A 20,478-nucleotide genomic window follows, 5' to 3' on the forward strand; every position below is an offset into this window, starting at 1 on the left:
GGCCACGCAACCGTATAACTCATTGACATGCGACTAAGATTAATATTGGGAGACTTGGAGCGAGTTCCAGAGTTCACCTATGCACTGAAGGAAGAAGGCGTCTCTGCTTTGTGCTGAATCTTCCCACATTCCTCCTTGCCAGTCGCAATGGGCATCATCCGTCGCTGACCATGCCCTTTTCTAAGTAGAGCAATTGAACCTAGAATGTTCTGCATGCAAAGGAGGGCTCTACCACCAAACTAACAACTCTCTCCCCATATCAGAGATTTGGCCTGTTCCACTGGTGGCTGGACAATCAAGAAGGCCGATCGCCGAAGAATGGATGCTTTTGAATTCTGGTGTTGGAGGAGACTCTTGAGAGTCCCATGGACTGCAAGAAGATCAAACCTATCCATTCTGAAGGAACTCAGCCCTGAGTGCTCACTGGAAGGACAGATCCTGAAGCTGAGGCTCCAAGACTTTGGCCGCCTCATGAGAAGAGAAGACTCCCTGGAAAAGATCCTGATGTTGGGAAAGATGGAGGGCACAAGGAGAAGGGGACGAGATGGTGGGACAGTGTTCTCGGAGCTACCAGCATGAGTTTGACCAAACTGTGGGAGGCAGTAGAAGACAGGAGTGCCTGGCCTGCTCTGGCCCAGGGCGTCACGAAGAGTCGGACACGATTAAACGACTAAACAACAACACAGCAACAACTGGTGGCTGCTGTCCTTTGCGACGGGTGGGAGAGAAATCAGGGAGCCCAAGAGTGGTGCCACATCCAGGCTCAGGCAGAGAGGCAGCTCATCCTAGTTTCCTACCCATCCTTCTCCCTGCTGAGTTCCACAAAGGGTAACACAAGCGCTACGAGCACAGCAAGGGAGCAAACGCTTCACGAAGTTATGACCCCCATCATCCCATTTGTCCTTCCGCTCTCCAGATGTTGTTCTCCTCCAGCTTCCATGAGCCCCAGCGAGAGATGGGCATCCTTTCCAATCCCAGCTTTCCAGGCCCAATTCAAGGTGCTCAAAAACTCATGACTTATAGAATCGTAGATCTGGAAAGGACCCTGCAGGTCATCGAGTCCAAGCCCCTGCAAGGCAACTGCCCCATACGGGGATCAAAGATGCAAATTTGGCTTTGTCAGCACCACATAGCGCAGGCCTTTTGGATGAAAACATCACGGGCTGAACCTCATGGCCGGCAGGGAGGCAGGGAGAGGAGCTGCTTCCTTTGAAACCCGGGAAATTTAAGAGACATCATCAATAAGGGACAGCAGCAGGAAACGGCGATGGGATAAGGGAGTTTCCCGCCAAATAAGGGACAGTTGACAGCTATGCTGGAGACTGGTGATCGTCCAGAGATGACTGGGGGCCTGCCTGATGCCTCCGTCTCCCTGGCAGTATCCCAACATCCCCAACACAGTTGTTCCCATGCCTGAGTGGCGTGGGGTGAGGTGGCTGCCAGCCTGCCATAGTGGCAGGGATTGCCATGGTGTGCCCCTTGGAGCTTAGATCTGCCAACTCTTCTACAGCCCCTGCCCCAGTGTTGCCTCGGCAATGGCCTTTTAGCAAATAGGAGATCTTCCTTCTTCCCTAGCTGGGAGAAGTGCCATTGTGTGGGTCAGCTTAGGGGGCGGAAATCTCTTGGGCTGGTCCTGCAGAATCACCTGGTTGGCGACTTTGTGAGCAGGATGATGTTTCAGGTAGACCTGACCAACTTGCACCGTCTAATGTTCATACACCTTTCTAAACCAACCACAAAAAGAGGGTTGGGGGGCGGGTTCTGATTCTAGGCTCTCATCAGTCCTTGGCATTTAAGACCATATGAATTCAGCACGGAACCACCACCACCTCCGGTCTTTTAATCAGTTTCCAAGCAGACTGGAAGGGACGCGGGTGGCCCTGTGGGTAAAACCTCAGCGCCTAGGGCTTGCCGATCGCATGGTCGGCAGTTCAAATCCCCACAACGGGGTGAGCTCCCATCTTTCGGTCCCTGCTCCTGCCCACCTAGCAGTTCGAAAGCACCCCTAAGTGCAAGTAGATAAATAGGTACCGCTTTCTAGCGGGAAGGTAAACGGCGTTTCCGTGTGCTGCGCTGGTGCTGGCTCACCAAGAGCAGCTTCGTCACGCTGGCCACGTGACCCGGAAGTGTCTCCGGACAGCGCTGGCCCCCGGCCTCTTAAGTGAGATGGGCGCACAACCCTAGAGTCGGACACGACTGGCCCGTATGGGCAGGGGTACCTTTACCTTTACCTTTAAGCAGACTGGAAAGTCTCTTATCAGTCATAGAAACCGTTAGGAATCCAGTGTCCTGTCAGAAAGAAGGGAGGTATACAAATTTAATAAATAATAATAGTAAGATAATAATAATAACAGCCACTTGAGATTTCCAAAAGCTGGTCTCTGATTTTGCTTTAATGAATACATTGTCTTCATTACTCTGATTTCATAAACCTTTGCGTAAAAAGTCTCCAATTCTGGGATGACTCCATTTCTCACTTTTTCCAGTCTCCCCATCGGACTATCTGATTGCAGTTTGTGGTGGGATCAGCCATGTGGCCAACGAGAAACTATCAGCCTGCCTATCAGATCTCAAGTCTAGATTGTGCCTTCCTGGGGAAGGTGGAGTCCAGAGGCTGGAGGAAATAAAAGCTGAAGAGTTAAGGGCCAGGCATCTCCCTCCTTGGCAAGCATCAAGATGTGGAGACTCCACCAGGTTCTTCTGCTACTGCTGTCCTTCTCCTTGGCCCAAACAGGTGAGGAAAACCCACCAACTCATGAGCCAATTTCTTCTACTCTTTGGGGCTATGCCAACCTCATTCCATCAGGGGACGGGGCCGTCTAGGGCTTTCAAGGTCAGCACCAACCTTTTGGGTGGTTCTCAGGAACGACAACACTCTAGAACAGGCCTAGGCAAACTCGGCCCTCCAGATGTTTTGGGACTACAATTCCCATCATCCCTGACCACTGGTCCTGTTAGCTAGGGATCATGGGAGTTGTAGTCCCAAAACATCTGGAGGGCTGAGTTTGCCTATGCCTGCTCTAGAATTTATAAGCAGCAGCAGTAGCAGTTTATCTCTGCGTTTGCTTCTTGCAGATCCACCACAGAGGCAGAGTTGTCCGGACTATGAAGCCATTCCTCACTCCAGACCCTACATGGCTGCCTTGCTGAATTCCCAGAACCGTTACATCTGTGGCGGATTCCTCGTGGGACAACAGTGGGTCATGACTTCTGTACGCTGCTTTCGGTAAGTATCCCCAAGGCCTTCCTCCTTTTTTTAGGAGTGATGATCATTGAGGTTAAAGCTAATTGCTGGAAGGGAGCAGGGCAGGGCAGGAACGTGCCATTGCTCCATCTAGTCAAGTTGCATGGGATGAATTTCAACCTGTTACCTCTGAGGATGTGGACAGGCTGCTTGGAGTGAAATCAACCCCCTGTCTCCGTGATCCTTGCGCATCCTGGCTCATAAAAGCGAGCCAGACAGGGCTGGGCAATGGGCTCCGCGGGGTGGTGAATGCCTCCCTTTGTGAGAGAGCCTTCCCAGACCCACTGAAGGAAACTGCTTCCTAAAAAAACCCACCTTTGGACCTGGTTGCTATAGCCATCTCCTGCCCCATCTCAAATCTTCCATTCTTGGGCAGTGGGTATTCGATGAACAACTCCAGGCACACCTGGAGGATGCGGACCATTTGGACCCCTCCCAGCTGGGCTTCTGGCCCCATTGTGGGACTGAAACTGCCTTGGTCATGCTGGTTCATGATCTCTCGGGACAGAGGGGAAATCTGTTCCCTGGTTCTGTTGAAGGCATCTTTTGATACTATCAACCATGACATCCTCCTGGACCATCTAGGAGGGCTGGGAGTTGTGGGTTCCTCTCCTTCTTCCTGGGCCGGGTCCAGAAAGTGGTGTTCAGAGATGAGTCTTTGGATCCCTGGGCCCTCACTTGTGGGGTACCACAGGGCTCTGCCCTGTCTCCCAGGCTTCTGCTTCTTCTCCATCATTCAGCCCAGACACTGAGATACAGCTCTGAGGGTCTACTGGAGGTTTCCTCACCGAGAGAAGTAAAGTTACAGGGAACCAGGCAGAGGGTCTTCTCGGTAGGGGTGCCCTCCCTGTGGAACGTCCTCCCCTAAGATGTCAAAGAAACCAAGAATATTATGACCTTCTGTAAACATCTGAAGGCAGCCCTGTGTAGGGAAGCTTTGAATGTCTGATGTTCTTCTATATTCTCTTGGAAGTCTCCCAGAGTGCCTGTGGCAACCCATTCTGATGGGCGGTGTACTACTACTACTACTACAATAAATAATAATTTGTTATTAGGGCCCATGGGGTGGGGGCTGGTCTTTTGCACAGGGACTGGGAGAACATTGATTCTTGGGATCTGTGACCATGACTGCTGCTTCGTTTCCAGTGTTCATCTGGTTGTCCTGGGAGCACATGACCTGGAAACAGATGACAAAGTAATTTACAGAGTGGACAAACGCTACCCGCACGAAGATTATACGTTTGAGAACGACACCTTTTCAAATGATATTCTTCTGCTCAAGGTACCACACCCCAAGCCTTTTTCTCACTCTGCAAGCACCCCCGAGGGCCCCGATCCTGAAGGCATAAGGAGACAAATGTCTCCTTCTATCCCCGTGTGTGAAATATAATGGATTCGTTCAGCTGAATCCAGCTCTTTGGTCATTAGTATGATTGGATTATTATCACTATTTATAGTTGTTGTTTAGTCGTTTAGTCGTGTCCCCCTGGACCAGAGCACGCCAGGCCCTCCTGTCTTCCACTGCCTCTTGCAGTTTGGTCAAACTCATGCTGGTAGCTTCGAGAACACTGTCCTACCATCTCGTCCTCTGTCGTCCCCTTCTCCTTGCGCCCTCCATCTTTCCCAACATCAGGGTCTTTTCCAGGGTGTCTTCTCTTCTCATGAGGTGGCCAAAGTCTTGGAGCCGCAGCTTCAGGATCTGTCCTTCCAGTGAGCACTCAGGGCTGATTTCCTTCAGAATGGAGAGGTTTGATCTTCTTGCAGTCCATGGGACTCTCACTATTTATTAGAGTTCATTATTATTATTATCATTTCAACCTCATCTCCCTCTCCTTTCCCCAGCTGCGTTCAAAGGTTCGTCTGAATAAAAACATTTGCATCCTGCGCTTGCCAACATCTAGCAGTGACCTCTCTGACGGGACACCTTGCAGTGTGGCCGGCTGGGGCCTGAAACAGAATGATTGTGATGTCAAGCTCTATCAGGCCAGAGTCAACATCTACGACCGAAGCAAATGCCAGAAGTTCTATCCCAAGATTGATGAAGGAAAGATCTGCGCAGGCAAACGTGAAGACTCTCAGGATTTCAAACAAGTAAGGGGCAGCAGAAACAGCAAGTAATAGAACCAGAGGAAGGGGGTGGAAGCACCTTTCCCCGTTATGGGACAGGATGAGCAGTGTGAAAAGGGGACCCCGAGGGTGGGGGAAGTCCGCTTCCCAGCCATGAAGGAATCTTTCGCCCAACGTGGGGATGGAACCCCAAACCCTGAGGTTAAGGGTCTCCTGCTCTACTGACTGAGCTATCCTGAGGTTGATTGGGGGTTTAGGCAGACCCTGGGAAAGGAACAGCACCATAGCTAATAAGGTCAATGTGTCTACTCTGAGCAGGAGTGGCATGGAATACAATCCTGGACCTGGTTTGCACTTCGTATGCCATCTCAGCTTACTTGTGCTTCCGAAACCAATACGTTATATAACACCCGTCCTGAAAGAACTACATTGGCTCCCAAGTCCTCCTTGGGGTGGAGCCAAATCTTCGCCCACCTGCCATCTTTGCTTCCTTCCTTCCACAGGGGGAGATGGGTGATCCTTTGGTGTGCAACGGCGTAGCGCATGGAATCCTCTCCTACAGCAACCCCTGCCCTCCTGCCGTTTACACTCGCATCGCCCAGTACCTTCCTTGGATCAGGGAAACCATGGCCAAGTGAAGAGGAGAAGGAAGACCTCCTTCTTCTTCTCGCCTTTAATGCTTCTGCTTGCTACATTAGCCGTTTGGCTTGAATCCTACAACCACACACACACACACACACACACACACTGACCCCCCTCAACAGCTACAAAAAGTATCAGGTGTTCCGTACACGATTTGGTTTCCACAAGTTCCTTCAGTCCCTCCCCATCCCCTTCAAGAAAACCGCTCACCTCCTTTCCTCTACTGTGTTCCCCATCATACCTCTTCCCCCGACCTTCACTGCTCCATCTCTCTCATCTGATAAAGGTGCCCTTCTTCTCCTTTAGAACTATTCTGTCCCTTCTCTCTCCCTGTCCCCATACGGCCGGAACAATCTCTCAGAGCACCATACGCCTCTGTCTCCCTGAAGCGACTCCTTCTACCCTGCCTGGTTTCTCCTAAGGCAGGGAAAAGGGACCTCTGGCCTTCTCAATGCTGCTGAGATGCAACTCCCGTTATCCCTGGCCATTGGTCATGTTTGTTGCAGCTGATGGGAGTCCAGCAATCTTTGGAGGACCAAAGGTTCCTCACCGTTGTCCAAATGTCTGGACTGGCCAAAGCTCCACAGATCTCCTCCTCGTCCTCTGGGTCAGGGGAGGCGAACCTGTCACCTTCCAGATGTTGTTGGACTCCAACTCCAATCAGCCCCAGACACATGGGCAATATAGGGCGACTGGAGTTGACATCCATCATCATCTGGATGGCCAAAAGATTAACCACACCTCCCTTTAGATGATTCCACCTTCCTCCATCCTCCCTCTTCAGCCTGGTATAGATTTGTACGCTGTGTTCTGGGACACCGGAGGGCCAGGACTGTGGGAATTTCTCACCCTCTTCAAGAGGAGATATTTCATTTCGGCCCCAGGGGACTTTCTCTGTGCATTTCCTCGATGACCAAATCACTGGTCTGGTCTCTAGGATTCCTAGACAATCATACAAAAGACCTTGGCACCAAAAATCATTTTAAATGGGGGGAAGAGTTAAAAGTTACCAGTTTACCATTTCACATGCCAAACTCCTCCTGGCTAATGGTTGGGGGTGATGTACCAGAGGGACAGAGGGGAAATTAAATTCAGCTCAAAGGTAAGATTGAACCTCCCTCATTCACGCTTCCTGGAATAAGATCCGAAACACAGCCATCTTTTCAAATTCGCCCTCCTCTGAATTTTGCAACTTGGCTCTCCAGGCAAGTCTAGTGCACAAAAATGCAGATACTGGAATGAGGTGTGTCTGTCAGTGTGCGTAGCAGTGAAAGGAGCCTCCCCCAAATGCCTTATTTTGGGGAAATCGCTTTGCAAAGACGCGCCAGTTTGGCAAACTTCCATGCGACTCTGTATCTCAAGAGTAATTCACAATAAACTGCTAATGCATCCACACAAATGTGTTGCTGTTGTTTGCCTGAGCACACCAGAGAGGGGGGAAGTGCGCCCTTGCCAGCGCCCATTGTGCGCAGTGGGCTTCGGCAAAGGGAGGGGCGGAAAAGGCTGGGGGTCACACGACTTTTATGCTGGGGGAGGTACAAAGGCTGAGCACTCCCAGATTCTGTGTGCTGGTCTGGGGGTGGGTGGGCACCGTGCAGCGTGGTGTGAGTCTGGTCCTAGGTCAACGGTATGGAGGCTGTCCGTCAAGGGCGAAGCGGGGTCCAAGGTAAGGAGTCGGGCATAGTCAGGAACTCTGGCAGAAGAGCAGGACAGGGTGCTGGCAGGAACTAGCAACCAACAATGTTGCTCCCGCAACCTGGGACTGGGCAGACCGTCCTTTATCTCCTCTGAGGCATAGGGCAGCCTCGGTCCACAGGTGACTCGCCTCTCCTGGCCTGGAGGCGAGCCCTCCTCCTGCGGGTACTTAGTTCCCTCCGTCTCTCTGCCCTGAGCCTCTGCAGCTCAGGAGAGGCTGGAGGGTTCCCGGACCCAGAGGCAACCTCAGCTTCCCCTGACAGGGCTGGGAGTGGCCCACCTGTAGGCGATGGGTCCTCCATCACCTCCGGAGCCAGAGCGGATTCAGCTGGTGTCTGCTCCTGAGGATCCGGCACAGGTGAGGACCCTTCAGGTTCAAGCCCCTGTCCCAGCTCAGTCAGCCCTGGAGGCGGGAACTCCTGTGCAGGCTGGGATTCCTCAGGTTCAGCCTCTGAATCAGATTCCCAGGCCATCACATTCTGCTAGCGATTGAGCCAGACATGAACTTACGACGCTCTTCACTGTAAATAGGTTGCACCAAGAATAAAGCCTGGAAAAGACAGGCCGGAGTCTTGCCTGTTTACTCTCGAGCAACCACACCACCTTCTGACATTGGCAATTGGCCCTGTAGGCATGTCTTTAATTTAATAGCACTGCAGTCCCTGCTCCCACCTGGTTCAACGATAGTGATGTCTTGCGCCGCGTCAAGGGGGCCACTTAAGAGGAAGCCCCGCCTGAGCCCCCCTGAGGCCACCAGGTGTTCTAGGACACAGTTCTTTGGGGTAACTAGACATTTTTACCTCTTGGTTATGGCAGGGACACAAGGGCAGCCTGTCTATGTCAAGGTAGTTGAAGTCACCCACGCCTACGGCATAGACATGGACAGACAAATTGTCCACTTTTATGCCTTCCACCTTCTTCGTTTTCCCATCATAAGTTCAGTTATCCACATATCTGTATAAGTTTGCAGGCTTGTTGTTGTTTTTTAAGAACGGACGGAAAACTCATGAAAATTCAACAGCATTTTAATGTGAATTTCTTTCGATACACACTTTTGTATGCAATTGTGCCACAAATTCACATTTTTTTGCAAAGCAGTTTGCTGTAAGATAATGCATTTTTGGCATGCTTTTTTTTAAACTATTCCTTGCATCAAAGGACACACATTACCCCCATTAAGTGCATTCCCATAAACATGACTTGGCTGGAGCCCTAAACTGCAAAATCTGGAGAAATGTGAATTTTAGAGGATGGCTGTTTTTGGTGTGAACCTCGTTTCAGAAAGTGTGAACTTTCAATCCAGGCTGAATATTAAATGTCTCCTCCATTCCTACAATACATCGCAACCCACCGCTTAGGGGAGTTTATTCTGTGAAAAGGTTCTTTGTGAGATGTTGTGGGTGCCAAAGTGTTTTGGATCTGCATCTAGGAATCCTAGAGGTTAGGGTGGTCTTTGGGGGGCTGATGAAATACAGAGAGAATCCCTTTAGAAATGAGATAGAATCCTTCCCTGTTGGCCGAGAGGATGACGTCCCACATCCCTCAATCTAAAGGGACTCAACCTGACCTTGACCCAGAATGCAGGTTTCAATGGCAGGTCTGCAGACCTCTGGGAGGAAGAGCCAGAGGAGTCCTCTAAAGCAGAGGTGGCTGACATTTTGGCCATCCAGATGTTGATGGACTTCAACTCCCATCAGCCCTCACATTTGGCTAAACTGGCCAGGACTGATGGGAGTTGGAGTCCAGCCACATTGAGCGAGTCACAGGTCCTTCCCTCCTGATCTAAAGGAACATGATGCTATCCAGATGTTGCTTTACTCCAGCATCTGGGGGCCACAGTTCCTCCATCCCTGCATTAGGGGAAGGAAGGGAGAAGGGAGGAGCAGCTTGAGGGAGATGGAGGTCTGTGGAAGGGTTTTCTTCAAGGGGATGGGAGGCAGTGAAGGAACTTAACCAAACACCATCCTGTATGATCAGGGGCGCCGACTTATAAAAAATATTGAGGGGGCCCATACTGGGGTCCTGGGGGAGGGAGAACACGAGAAGCAGCGCGAGCCTCTGAGAGAACGCAAGACCCCGCGCAGCTGCTGCTCCTGCCTCAAGGCAGCAGGTTGGCCGGGTAGGCGTCGGTTCCTTGCTTGAGCAGGACCCCCGTGCCTGCCCGCCTCCCTCCAGGTAGACCGGGTAGGAACCTGGCCCTTAGTATAGAAGCGGCAGGCGGGCTGCAGGCAGGCAGGCAGGCAGCATGGCCGTCCCCTGCCTGCCTGCCTGCTTCCAGGTAGACCGGGTAAGAACCTGTACCTTCGTATAGAAGCGCCAGGCGGCCGCAGGCAGGCAGGAAGGCAGCAGGCCAGGGTGCGTGGACGTCCCATGCCAGCCTGCCTGCCTGCCTTCTTCCAGGTAGACCGGGTAAGAACCTGGACCTTGGTATAGAAGGCAGACTTGCAGGCAGGCAGGCAGGCAGGCAGGCGGCTGCTGCTGCTGCTGTTCGGTCGGCGGCTCCTTTGCTTTGCTTGCTGCCGCCCAGGCCCCGGGAGCCACAGAGCCAGCGCCGCCTGAGGAGGAATATGCAGCCCATTCAGAGACGCTGCTGCTTCTCTCTCCCTCTCTCTCTCCCCCGCCGTGCAATCTCCTCGGGACTCTCCAGTCCTTTTGATGTCGCCGCAGCGCTGGCCCCCCAGACTTTACACGAAGGTTCGCGCACTAATAATTTTCTTAAATTATTGGGGGGGGCTCCGCCCCCCCCATCGAATTTTTGAGGGGGCTCGGGCCCCCTCAGGCCCCATGGAGTCGGCGCCTATGTGTATGATAGATCTTCCTTTTTCGCAGCCATTGAGGGCTCTCTCTCTCTCTCTCTCTCTCTGTGTGTGTGTGTGTGTGTGTGTGTTTCGTTGCAGAATGCAAGCCAAGCAGGTTATTCAGCATGCAAAAGCATTAGGAGTGGGAAAGAAGGCACAATGTCACCGCGGTTGCTTCTTCTGTTCACCGTTTCATGGTTTTCTTGATCCATGGAAGGTAATGGGCAATGCGGGTGTAAACTCCAGGACAGCCAGGATAGGGATACAAGTTGATTCCTTCTGCCACGCCATTGCACACCAAGGGGCCACCCGAGTCCGCCTGTGGAGAGGAGAGAGAGAACAAAGATGGCAGCTGGGGGAAGATTTGGATCCACCTCGTGGCGAACTCTGGTGCTTGAGCCCAGTGGCGTAGCGTGGGTTGTCAGCACCCGGGGCAAGGCAAGTAATTTGCGCCCCCTAACCCGTGGATTTTAGCACTCGAGTGTGAGCGCGCCCCCCCCAGATGTTGCGCCCGGCCCCCCTGCACCCCCCACGCTACGCCACTGGGGCTGGGGGCGAGCGAAGGAGCCAAGGACCCCCCCCCCATGGCTCAGCAGGAATTTATTAAATTTATTATTTGCGGAGCCCCCGTGGGCCGGGCCGAGGCAGCCGAAGCCCCCTCCCCTCGGGCGCCTCCCCGCCCCCTCCTCTCCTTGGGCTGTAGGTGGAGCTCTAGATCCGGGCTTGGCGAGCGCCTCTCCTCCTCCTGGCCGGGTCCGGGGGCTTCCAGCCATGCTCCGTCCTCGCCCCCCCCCCCCGCGGCTGAGACTTGCGCTGAGAGCCGGAGCCAGCGGCGTCCCCTTCTGCCGGGAGACCCTCGCCCGCCCGCCGGCTTCCTCTTGGAGGGTTTTGGGGAGCGCAGGGCGTGGCGAGGCCCCTCGGAGCTCTCCTCCCTCCCAGTCAGCAGAAGCAGCCGCCTGTGGCTGGGCCAAGGGGATGGCGGCGGCGGCGGCGGGGTGCGGAGGCTGCCCGTGCCTGGCCAGGCGTCGGTGGCGGCAGCGGCGCTGCTGCAGCGGCTGCTCCTCCTGCGAGCATTGAGTGGAGCGCAGCTGCGGCGGCGGCGGGGGGCGCGCGCGCGCTAGGGCGCAAGGCTGGCGGTGGCGGCAGGGAACCCGGCAGAGGAAGGAACTTGTCCCTTCCCTCTGGACTCGCGCCCCCCCAGATGTTGCGCCCGGTGCGGCCGGCACCCCTGGCACCCCCCACGCTACGCCACTGCTTGAGCCAGGGCAAACGGCCAGGTTCCTGTTGGTTGGATCCTTCCATTCTGAGTGGAGATCTTGGTGGACATTTCTCCTCATATATTGATTTTGGAGAGCAATGTCTTTCTAATCAAATGCATTTTTGTACATCAGTTTTACCAATATATGCATTTACAGTAGTACCTCGGGTTACATACGCTTCAGGTTACAGACTCTGCTAACCCAGAAATAGTGCTTCAGGTTAAGCACTTTGCTTCAGGATGAGAACAGAAATCGGGCTCCAGATGCCCCATTAGCTAAAGTGGTGCTTCAGGTTAAGAACAGCTTCAGGTTAACTACGGACCTCTGGAACGAATTAAGTACTTAACCTGAGGTACCACTGTATACGTGCTCTTCCTGCTAATGCATTCCTTTATGTAAATATTATTTGAGTGGAGAACTATTCGGCCATTATAAAAGATAACCAATTTTCAGTTCCGCTATAAGTTCAGAAAGCATAAATCAGCTCTGCTTCTGTTTAAAAGGAGGACCGGACCTAGGGTGGCATCCCATAATACTATGGCACACAAGTGTTGATTTCAGTGGTTCTGCCCACAGTAGGACATAGGGCTCGCTTGTCCCGTCCGAGCAGTTTCCCCCTTGCCCCTCTCCTTTCCCAGGGAAAATCAGCTCTTTAGCTCTAAACCGGAACAAACAGCAATCTGCAGAGAACTCCTTTGTTGTTTGCTCCGATTCAGCTCCAAAGAGTGGTTTTCTCCTGGAAAAGCAGCGGGACAAGAGGAATTGTGCAGGAGCCCTTAGCAGGATGCAAGCCTAAATAACTCCAGCTTCGCTTTTGGGGACCCTTGGAGTGCCCTGTGAAGCCTCAGAAGGGCATCATTCAACATCCACCCCTGGGAATTGGCAAACTATGAAGCCGCTGGGTTGGTCAGGCCAGGTGTAAGTAGACTGGCATCTGCCCTTGTCTATTTTGCTGGAGAGGAGAATAATCCCCCAGAAGGGTCCCCAACCTCTGATCATGTGACTTGCTGCTTCTGTTGGCTCTCACCTCATAGAAGGTCCTAGACTTGTCCTTTCTCCTAGCACAGACCTTCCCATAACTGATATGGGGATAGAACTTCTTGCACTGACTATGGCCATAGATAATGACATCTTCGTAAACCCGGCCCAAGCCTTCCACGCTGCAGAGAGTCCCATCGGAGAGCTCACGGTCGAATATGGGCAAGCGCAGGGTGTTGACGTGTTCAGTCAAAGAACCCTTGGAATTCAGCTGCGAAAAGAAGAGATGGGAGAGAGCTCATTGATTTAGCGTTGCTCGAGGAAACCCTTTGGGGAGTCTGGTGCCTCTGAAATGGGGCACTTTGGGCAAAAAAAGTAGCAGAATGTATTCATAATACAGAATGATAATATTATAGCATGGATAATATTAATGGCCCACGTTCAACTATATGGTTGCACCAGCAAGAGCCCTGCCAGTGCGATGGGGCTTCTCCACTGCACCCCACATCTGCTTTGTGGCAAACATTTCAATACTAAAAGAATACAATTAAAAATGGTTTAACATAAAAACTCCTACAAGAAGCCACCTACTCCGAATTTAATGATTTCTGGGTTGCAACGGAAGAGACTTTTGCCCCCCCCCCCCAATGCCAGGGTAAACTGCACAATGTCTAGTTCATTATGCTGCACACATTGAGATGGTTAGGAGAGCCTTGACCCCTTCTGCCTTCAGGATCACTGACCTCGGGGGGAAGATAGAAGGAGAGATTACTTGGACCAAGTTACCTTGAGCAGACGGATATCATTTGAGTTGTCGTATTTGTCATAGTCAGGGTGTGGGTAGTTAGCCTCAACACGAAACACTTGACTAGAGGTATCATTAAAGCTGATGACACTATGGGTGCTGGAAACAGAACATCAGTTAGTGTCAGAGATCCCAGGACTCATTCCCCTCCCGGCCCCCATGCAAAAGACACCCCATTAGCAACTAGCTTTGCCCTTGATGGTTAGGTGGTCATCCGTCATGGGTGCTTTAGCTGACCAGATGACCCATGCAGTCCCTTCCAACTATACAATTCTATGATTCTATGACCATCCCTGCTAAGAAGCAAGGAGGGATTAGTGAGACTTACGCATCGCAGTGCGCAGACGTCATTACCCACTGGGGCGCCACCAGGAATCCGATACAGGTAGGGCCATTGCGAGTCGTCAAGAAAGCCATGTAGGATCTGGGGTCGGGTTTGGCTTTGTGCTCCTCATCAGTCTCACTCCGCAATGGATCTGCAAGAACCATATGCAGAGATCAGCTCCTCCTCCTCCTCCTTGCATGTTCTGGGGTGTCCTCCACACATTCAAGGTTATTGGGGGAGCAAAAAGGATGGGTCTCCATCCTGATGAGCTTACAATTGGTTTTCCTAGCAAGGAAGTTAGGAAAGTGAAAGCAAAGAGGAGCCTAGGAAGACCCCTTTGGGCTTTTGAATGGGAGGAGGATTTCAGGGAGAAGAAACCCCATGGTGTATCATCTGCCATGGTGCTTTTACTCACCTGTAAGGGCTAAGGAGGACAGGAGCAGTAGCAGAAGAACCTGACGGAGTCTCCACATCTTGACGCTTGCCAAGGAGGGAGATGCCTGGCGCTTAAGTCTTCAGTCTCTTGAATCCGTCGCTTTTATAATCCCACTCTCTGGACCCCACCTTTCCCAGGAAGCCACAATCTAGACTGGAGATCTGATGGGCGAATTTCAACACGTTTATCTTTTCTCTCCCGCCATGTGACAGACCCCCACACCACACCACACCACCCATTGATGGAAATCAGATAGCAAGGCAGTTTTGTGCGGTTTGCTCCTGTTGGGGTCAGAGAAGGAGCTTGGAGAAAACTGCTCTGTGGAGCTTAATCGCCGCAAACAACAAAGGTGTTTTCGACGGATTGCTGTTTGTTCCGATTCAGAGGTAAAGAATGGGACGCAGGTGGCGCTGTGGGTTAAACCACAGAGCTTAGGACTTGCCGATCAGAAGGTCGGCGGTTCGAATCCCCGCAACGGGGTGAACTCCCGTTGCTCGGTCCCAGCTCCTGCCAACCTAGCAGTTCGAAAGCACATCAAAGTGCATGTAGATAAATAGGTACTGCTCCGGCGGGAAGGTAAACGGCGTTTCCGTGCGCTGCTCTGGTTTGCCAGAAGCGGCTTAGTCTTGCTGGCCACATGACCTGGAAGCTGTACACCGGCTCCCTCGGCCAATAAAGCGAGATGAGCGCCAGAACCCCAGAGTCGTCCATGACTGGACCTAACGGTCAGGGGTCTCTTTACCTTTACCTAGAGGTAAAGAGCTAGTTTTCCCTGGGAAAGGAGTGTGGCAAGGGGGAAACTGCTCAAACAGGACAAGCAAGCCCTACGTCATACTGAGAGCAGACCCGCTGAAATCAACACTCATTGTGTCTCATAATATTATGGGATGCCGCCCTAGGTCTGGTTCACATTTTGAACACAAGCAGAGCTAATTTGTGCTTTCTGAACTAATAATGGAACTGAAATTCCATTTCACATAGTTATCGTTGGCCACTCAGTTAATATATACATAGTGGAGTACGTTAGCAGAAAGAGCACCTATAAATGCATATACAGTGGTACCTCAGGATACATACGCTTCAGGTTACACACTCCGCTAACCCAGAAATAGTGCTTCAGGTTAAGAACTTTGCTTCAGGATGAGAACAGAAATTGCGTGGCAGCAGCAGGAGGCCCCATTAGCTAAAGTGGTGCTTCAGGTTAAGAACAGTTTCAGGTTAAGAACGGAACGGATTAAGTACTTAACCCGAGGTACCACTCTATTGGTAAAACTGATGTACAAAAATGCATTTAATTAGGAAGACATTGCCTACCAAAATGTGTATTGTGAGAAATGTATATGTTGTCTTTTCAGTTTGCTCCTGCAAAAGAGGATTTTTTTTTTTAATTAATCATAAAAATAATAGAGCTATAAGAAAAATTGCAGCTGGGGTGTCTGAGGCTAGGAATATTGTAGCCAGGGTGTGGGTGGCTGTTTTTAGCATATTTCAAACTAGCTGTGGCCAAACTTTCTATAGGGTGTTGTTTCTTTAGAAATCACGGGGCTGGGGACTTTTTGACAAATACAACTCGTTGCAAAATTCTGAAGAAATGGAGAAATAGAGTATCTTTAGCAACCGTGGTCTTGATGTTTGCCCAGGTGGGAGATGCCTGGCACTTAACTCTTCAGCCTCTTGACCGACGTGGGTTTTATTAACTCAGGTGGGACAAGAGGAATCGTGCAGGAGCCCTTAGCACAGGGGAGAGCAAACATTTTCAGCAGGGGGCCGGTCCACTGTCCCTCAGACCTTGTGGGGGGCCGGACTATATTTTGAAAAAAAGATGAACGAATTCCTATGCCCCACAAATAACCCAGAGATGCATTTAAAATCAAAGGACACATTCTACTCATTTAAAAACACACTGATTTCCCGGACCATCCGCAGGCCAGGTTGAGAAGGCGATTGGGCCGGATCCGGCCCCCGGCCTTTAGGTTGCCTACCCATGCCTTATCAGGATGCTCTGGCTTGTTGGATCGCCCAGCACAGACCTTCCCATCATTGAAATCTGAGGAGAACCTACAGCCAGAGATGGTGACATTGGTCTCGTAGATGCACAACTATAGGATGGGGCTATAGGATCTGGCTTACTAGCAGTACCTGTGAAAAGGATCTAGGGGTCTTGGTGGACCACAAGATGAGCATGAGCCAACATTGTGATGCAGCAGCAAAAAAGGCTAATGCAATTCTAGGCTGCATCAATGGAAGTCTAGTGTGCAGATCAAGGGAAGTCATAGTCCCGCTCTCTTCTGCCTTGGTCAAACCACACCTGGAATGCTGTGTCCAGTTCTGGGCACCCCCTGCTCAAGGAGACCTCTGAAGTGAAGGGGGTTCATAGGCATCACCTGTGGTGAGGGTGTGTCCACATTAGCTTCAGATGAGCAAAAGCAACAAGCCACCTGTTATGTACTGAGTTGAATAGGAACCAAAAGGGAGCAGTCTGATTGGTCCTAGAACAATAGGATTCAGATTGTAGCAGTCTGATTAGTCCTAGAACAATAGGGTCCAGAATGCAGCAGTCTTATTGGTCCTAGAACAATAGGATCCAAAATGCAGCAGTCTGATTGGTCCTAGAACAATAGGATTCAGATTATAGCAGTCTGATTAGTCCTAGAACAATAGGGTCCAGAATGCAGCTGGTCTGATTGGTCCACAGGAGCCACCCAATCCAGCTCCAGGTGGAAGTGAATCCACAACTTGATTGGCCTACAGGTGAATCCCGGAATTAGCCAATCACGTGGGGCCCACTGTGTAAATAATGTATATAAAGCAGACATTCTGGGGGAACTTCCATTCCTCCTCACCGCTATGAGCTGAAGAAAGAGCATGAAATCCACTCTCGACTCCGAGTATATTTCACCACCCATTGGCCATGTTTGCTGCAGCTGACGGGAGCTGGAGTCCAGCAAGCTTTGGAGGACCAAAGGTGGCAGCATGAGGAGCTGTGGTGGCCAAAGGGTTTTCGGGATGGTCGGGGCCTTTTCAGGGCGGTTGGTGTACATGCAAGAATCAGGCAAGCTGCAGGGTCAGAGCAGGCTTGGGAGAGGGGTGCTGCTTTGGTTGGCAGAACACTGACCCAGCGGCGTAGCGTGAGTTGTCAGCACCTGGGGCAACGCAAGTAATTTGCGCCCCCTAACCCGGGGCAAGGCACATAATTTGCGCCCCCCCTACCCCCTAACCTGCGAGTTGCCGCTGGCGCTGCTGCCCAAATGACGCCGCTTGCCCGGAGGAGGAGGGGGGCAGAGAGGCGAGGAAAATGCAACGGCCCAGCAGCTGCAGCAGCAGCGGCGGAGGCGGGGCTGTGAGGAGGGGCTGCCTGGTGCGTCCTCCGCGGCGAGCGCTGAGAGCCGCTGCCTGCCGGGCGCCTTCAGCCGGGCGCCGCGAGACATGCGGCTCTGCTACAGCCTGCGCCCGAGGCTCTTCGGCGACTCCGGAGGCAGCGAGCGCGCCCCCCCAGATGTTGCGCCCGGTGCGGCCTGCCCCCCTTGCACCCCCCACGCTACGCCACTGCACTGACCGAGTGCATGGACATCATCCCAGCAGCTATTCCCGTCTTGGTGGTTTTTCATTTGCTCATCTGGAGCTAATGGGGACACACCCCTCACCACAGGTGATGCCTATGAACCCCTTTCCCTTCAGAGGTCTCCTTGAGCAGGTGGTGCCCAGAACTGCTGTTTGTTCCGATTCAGAGGTAAAGAATGGGACACAGGTGGCGCTGTGGGTTAAACCACAGAGCCTAGGACTTGCCGATCAGAAGGTCGGCGGTTCGAATCCCCGCAATGACGGGGTGAGCTCCCATTGCTCGGTCCCTGCTCCTGCCAACCTAGCAGTTCGAAAGCACGTCAAAGTGCAAGTAGATAAATAGGTACCATTCTGGAGGGAAGGTAAACGGCATTTCTGTGCACTGCTCTGGTTCGCCAGAAGCGGCTTAGTCCTGCTGGCCACATGACCCGGAAGCTGTATGCCGGCTCCCTCGGCCAGTAAAGCGAGATGAGCGCCGCAACCCCAGAGTTGGTCACGACTGGACCTAATGGTCAGGGGTCCCTTTACCTTTACCTAGAGGTAAAGAACTAGTTTTCCCTGGGAAAGGAGTGTGGCAAGGGGGAAACTGCTCAGACAGGGCAAGCAAGCCCTAAGTCATACTGAGAGCAGACCCACTGAAATCAACACTCATTGTGTCTCATAATATTATGGGATGCCGCCCTAGGTCTGGTTCACATTTTGAACACAAGCAGAGCTAATTTATTCTTTCTGAACTAATAACGGAACTGAAATTCCATTTCACATAGTTATCATTGGCCACTCAGTTAATATATACATAGTGGAGTACGTTAGCAGAAAGAGTATTCCAGACAGTATTCCAGGTGTCGTTTGACCAAGGCAGAAGAGAGCAGGACTATGACTTCCCTTGATCTGCACACTAGACTTCCATTGATGCAGCCTAGAATTGCATTAGCCTTTTTTGCTGCTGCATCACACTGTTGGCTCATGTTCACCTTGTGGTCCACCAAGACCCCTAGATCCTTTTCACACGTACTGCCAGTAAGCCAGATCCTATAGCCCCATCCTATATTTGTGCATCTACGAGACCAATGTCACCATCTCTGGCTGTAGGTTCTCCTCAGATTTCAATGATGGGAAGGTCTGTGCTGGGCGATCCAACAAGCCAGAGCATCCTGCTAAGGCATGGGTAGGCAACCTAAAGCCCGGGGGCCGGATCCGGCCCAATCGCCTTCTCCATCCGGCCTGCAGACGGTCCAGGAATCAGTGTGTTTTTACATGAGTAGATTGTGTCCTTTGATTTAAAATGCATCTCTGGGTTGTTTCTGGGGCATAGGAATTCGTTCATCCTTTTTCAAAATATAGTCCGGCCCCCCACAAGGTCTGAGGGACAGTGGACCGGCCCCCTGCTGAAAATGTTTGCTCTCCCCTGTGCTAAGGGCTCCTGCACGATTCCTCTTGTCCCACCAGAGGTAATAAAACCCACGTCCGTCAAGAGGCTGAAGAGTTAAGTGCCAGGCATCTCCCACCTGGGCAAACATCAAGACCACGGTTGCTAAAGATACTCTATTTCCCTATTTCTTCAGAATATTGCAACGACTTGTACTTCTCAAAAAGTCCCCAGCCCCGTGATTTCTAAAGAAACAACACCCTATAGAAAGTTTGACCACAGCTAGTTTGAAATATGCTAAAAACAGCCACCCACACCCTGGCTGCAATATTCCTATAGCCTTACACACTCCAGCTTCAATTTTCTTATAGCCCTATTATTTTTATGATTAATCAAAAAAATGTCCTCTTTTGCAGGAGCAAACTGAAAATACACCATATACATTTCTCACAATACACATTTTGGTAGGCAATGTCTTCCTAATTAAATGCATTTTTGTACATCAGTTTTACCAATAGAGTGGTACCTCGGGTTAAGTACTTAATTCGTTCCATTCTTAACCTGAAACTGTTCTTAACCTGAAGCACCACTTTAGCTAATGGGGCCGCTTGCTGCTGCTGCCACGAAATTTCTGTTCTCATCCTGAAGCAAAGTTCTTAATCTGAAGCACTATTTCTGGGTTAGCGGAGTGTGTAACCTGAAGCTTATGTAACTTGAAGCATATGTAACCTGAAGCGTATGTAACCTGAGGTACGACTGTATATGCATTTATAGGTCTCTTTCTGCTAACGTACTCTACTATGTATATATTAACTGAGTGGCCAACGATAACTATGTGAAATGGAATTTCAGTTCCATTATTAGTTCAGAAAGCACAAATTAGCTCTGATTGTGTTCAAAATGTGAACCAGACGTAGGGCGGCATCCCATAATATTATGAGACACAATGAGTGATGATTTCAGTGGGTCTGCTCTCAGTATGACTTAGGGCTTGCTTGTCCTGTCTGAGCAGTTTCCCCCTTGCCACACTCCTTTCCCAGGGAAAACTAGCTCTTTACCTCTAGGTAAAGGTAAAGGGACCCCTGACCATTAGGTCCAGTCGTGGCTGACTCTGGGGTTGCAGCGCTCATCTCGCTTTACTGGCCGAGGGAGCCGGCGTACAGCTTCCGGGTCATGTGGCCAGCAGGACTAAGCCGCTTCTGGCGAACCAGAGCAGCGCACGGAAACGCCGTTTACCTTCCCGCTAGGGCGGTACCTATTTATCTACTTGCACTGGTGTGCTTTCGAACTGCTAGGTTG

The 20,478-nt window shown here is 51.5% G+C and overlaps 3 protein-coding genes and 1 long non-coding RNA gene across 4 annotated transcripts in view; 2 read left to right on the forward strand and 2 right to left on the reverse strand.

The window, feature by feature from the left end:
* The window catches only part of LOC310697490 (cathepsin G-like), a 25,815-nt gene extending 18,463 nt beyond the window's left edge, over positions 1-7,352 (forward strand). The window contains exon 5 of the mRNA XM_083484191.1: positions 5,815-7,352. Within this exon, the coding sequence (XP_083340317.1) occupies positions 5,815-5,949 (135 nt within the window). The 3' untranslated portion in view covers positions 5,950-7,352. The remainder of the gene's footprint in view (positions 1-5,814) is intronic.
* Positions 1-14,354, reverse strand: part of LOC310697469 (mast cell protease 2-like) — a 23,060-nt gene extending 8,706 nt beyond the window's left edge. Inside the window, exon 1 of the mRNA XM_083484155.1 lies at positions 14,229-14,354. Coding sequence (XP_083340281.1) covers positions 14,229-14,286 — 58 coding nt within the window. The 5' untranslated portion in view covers positions 14,287-14,354. The remainder of the gene's footprint in view (positions 1-14,228) is intronic.
* LOC310697487 (duodenase-1-like) overlaps positions 1-20,478 on the reverse strand; it is a 167,352-nt gene that overhangs the window by 26,112 nt on the left and 120,762 nt on the right. The window lies entirely within an intron of this gene.
* On the forward strand, positions 2,651-4,422 carry LOC310697206. Its single transcript, XR_014520972.1, has 3 exons — positions 2,651-2,734; positions 3,076-3,226; positions 4,391-4,422. It is a non-coding gene; the product is annotated as an uncharacterized lncRNA (long non-coding RNA).

Source organism: Podarcis liolepis (genome assembly GCF_965112155.1).
Source record: "Podarcis liolepis genome assembly, chromosome: 18".
NCBI classification, from domain to species: Eukaryota; Metazoa; Chordata; class Lepidosauria; order Squamata; family Lacertidae; genus Podarcis; species Podarcis liolepis.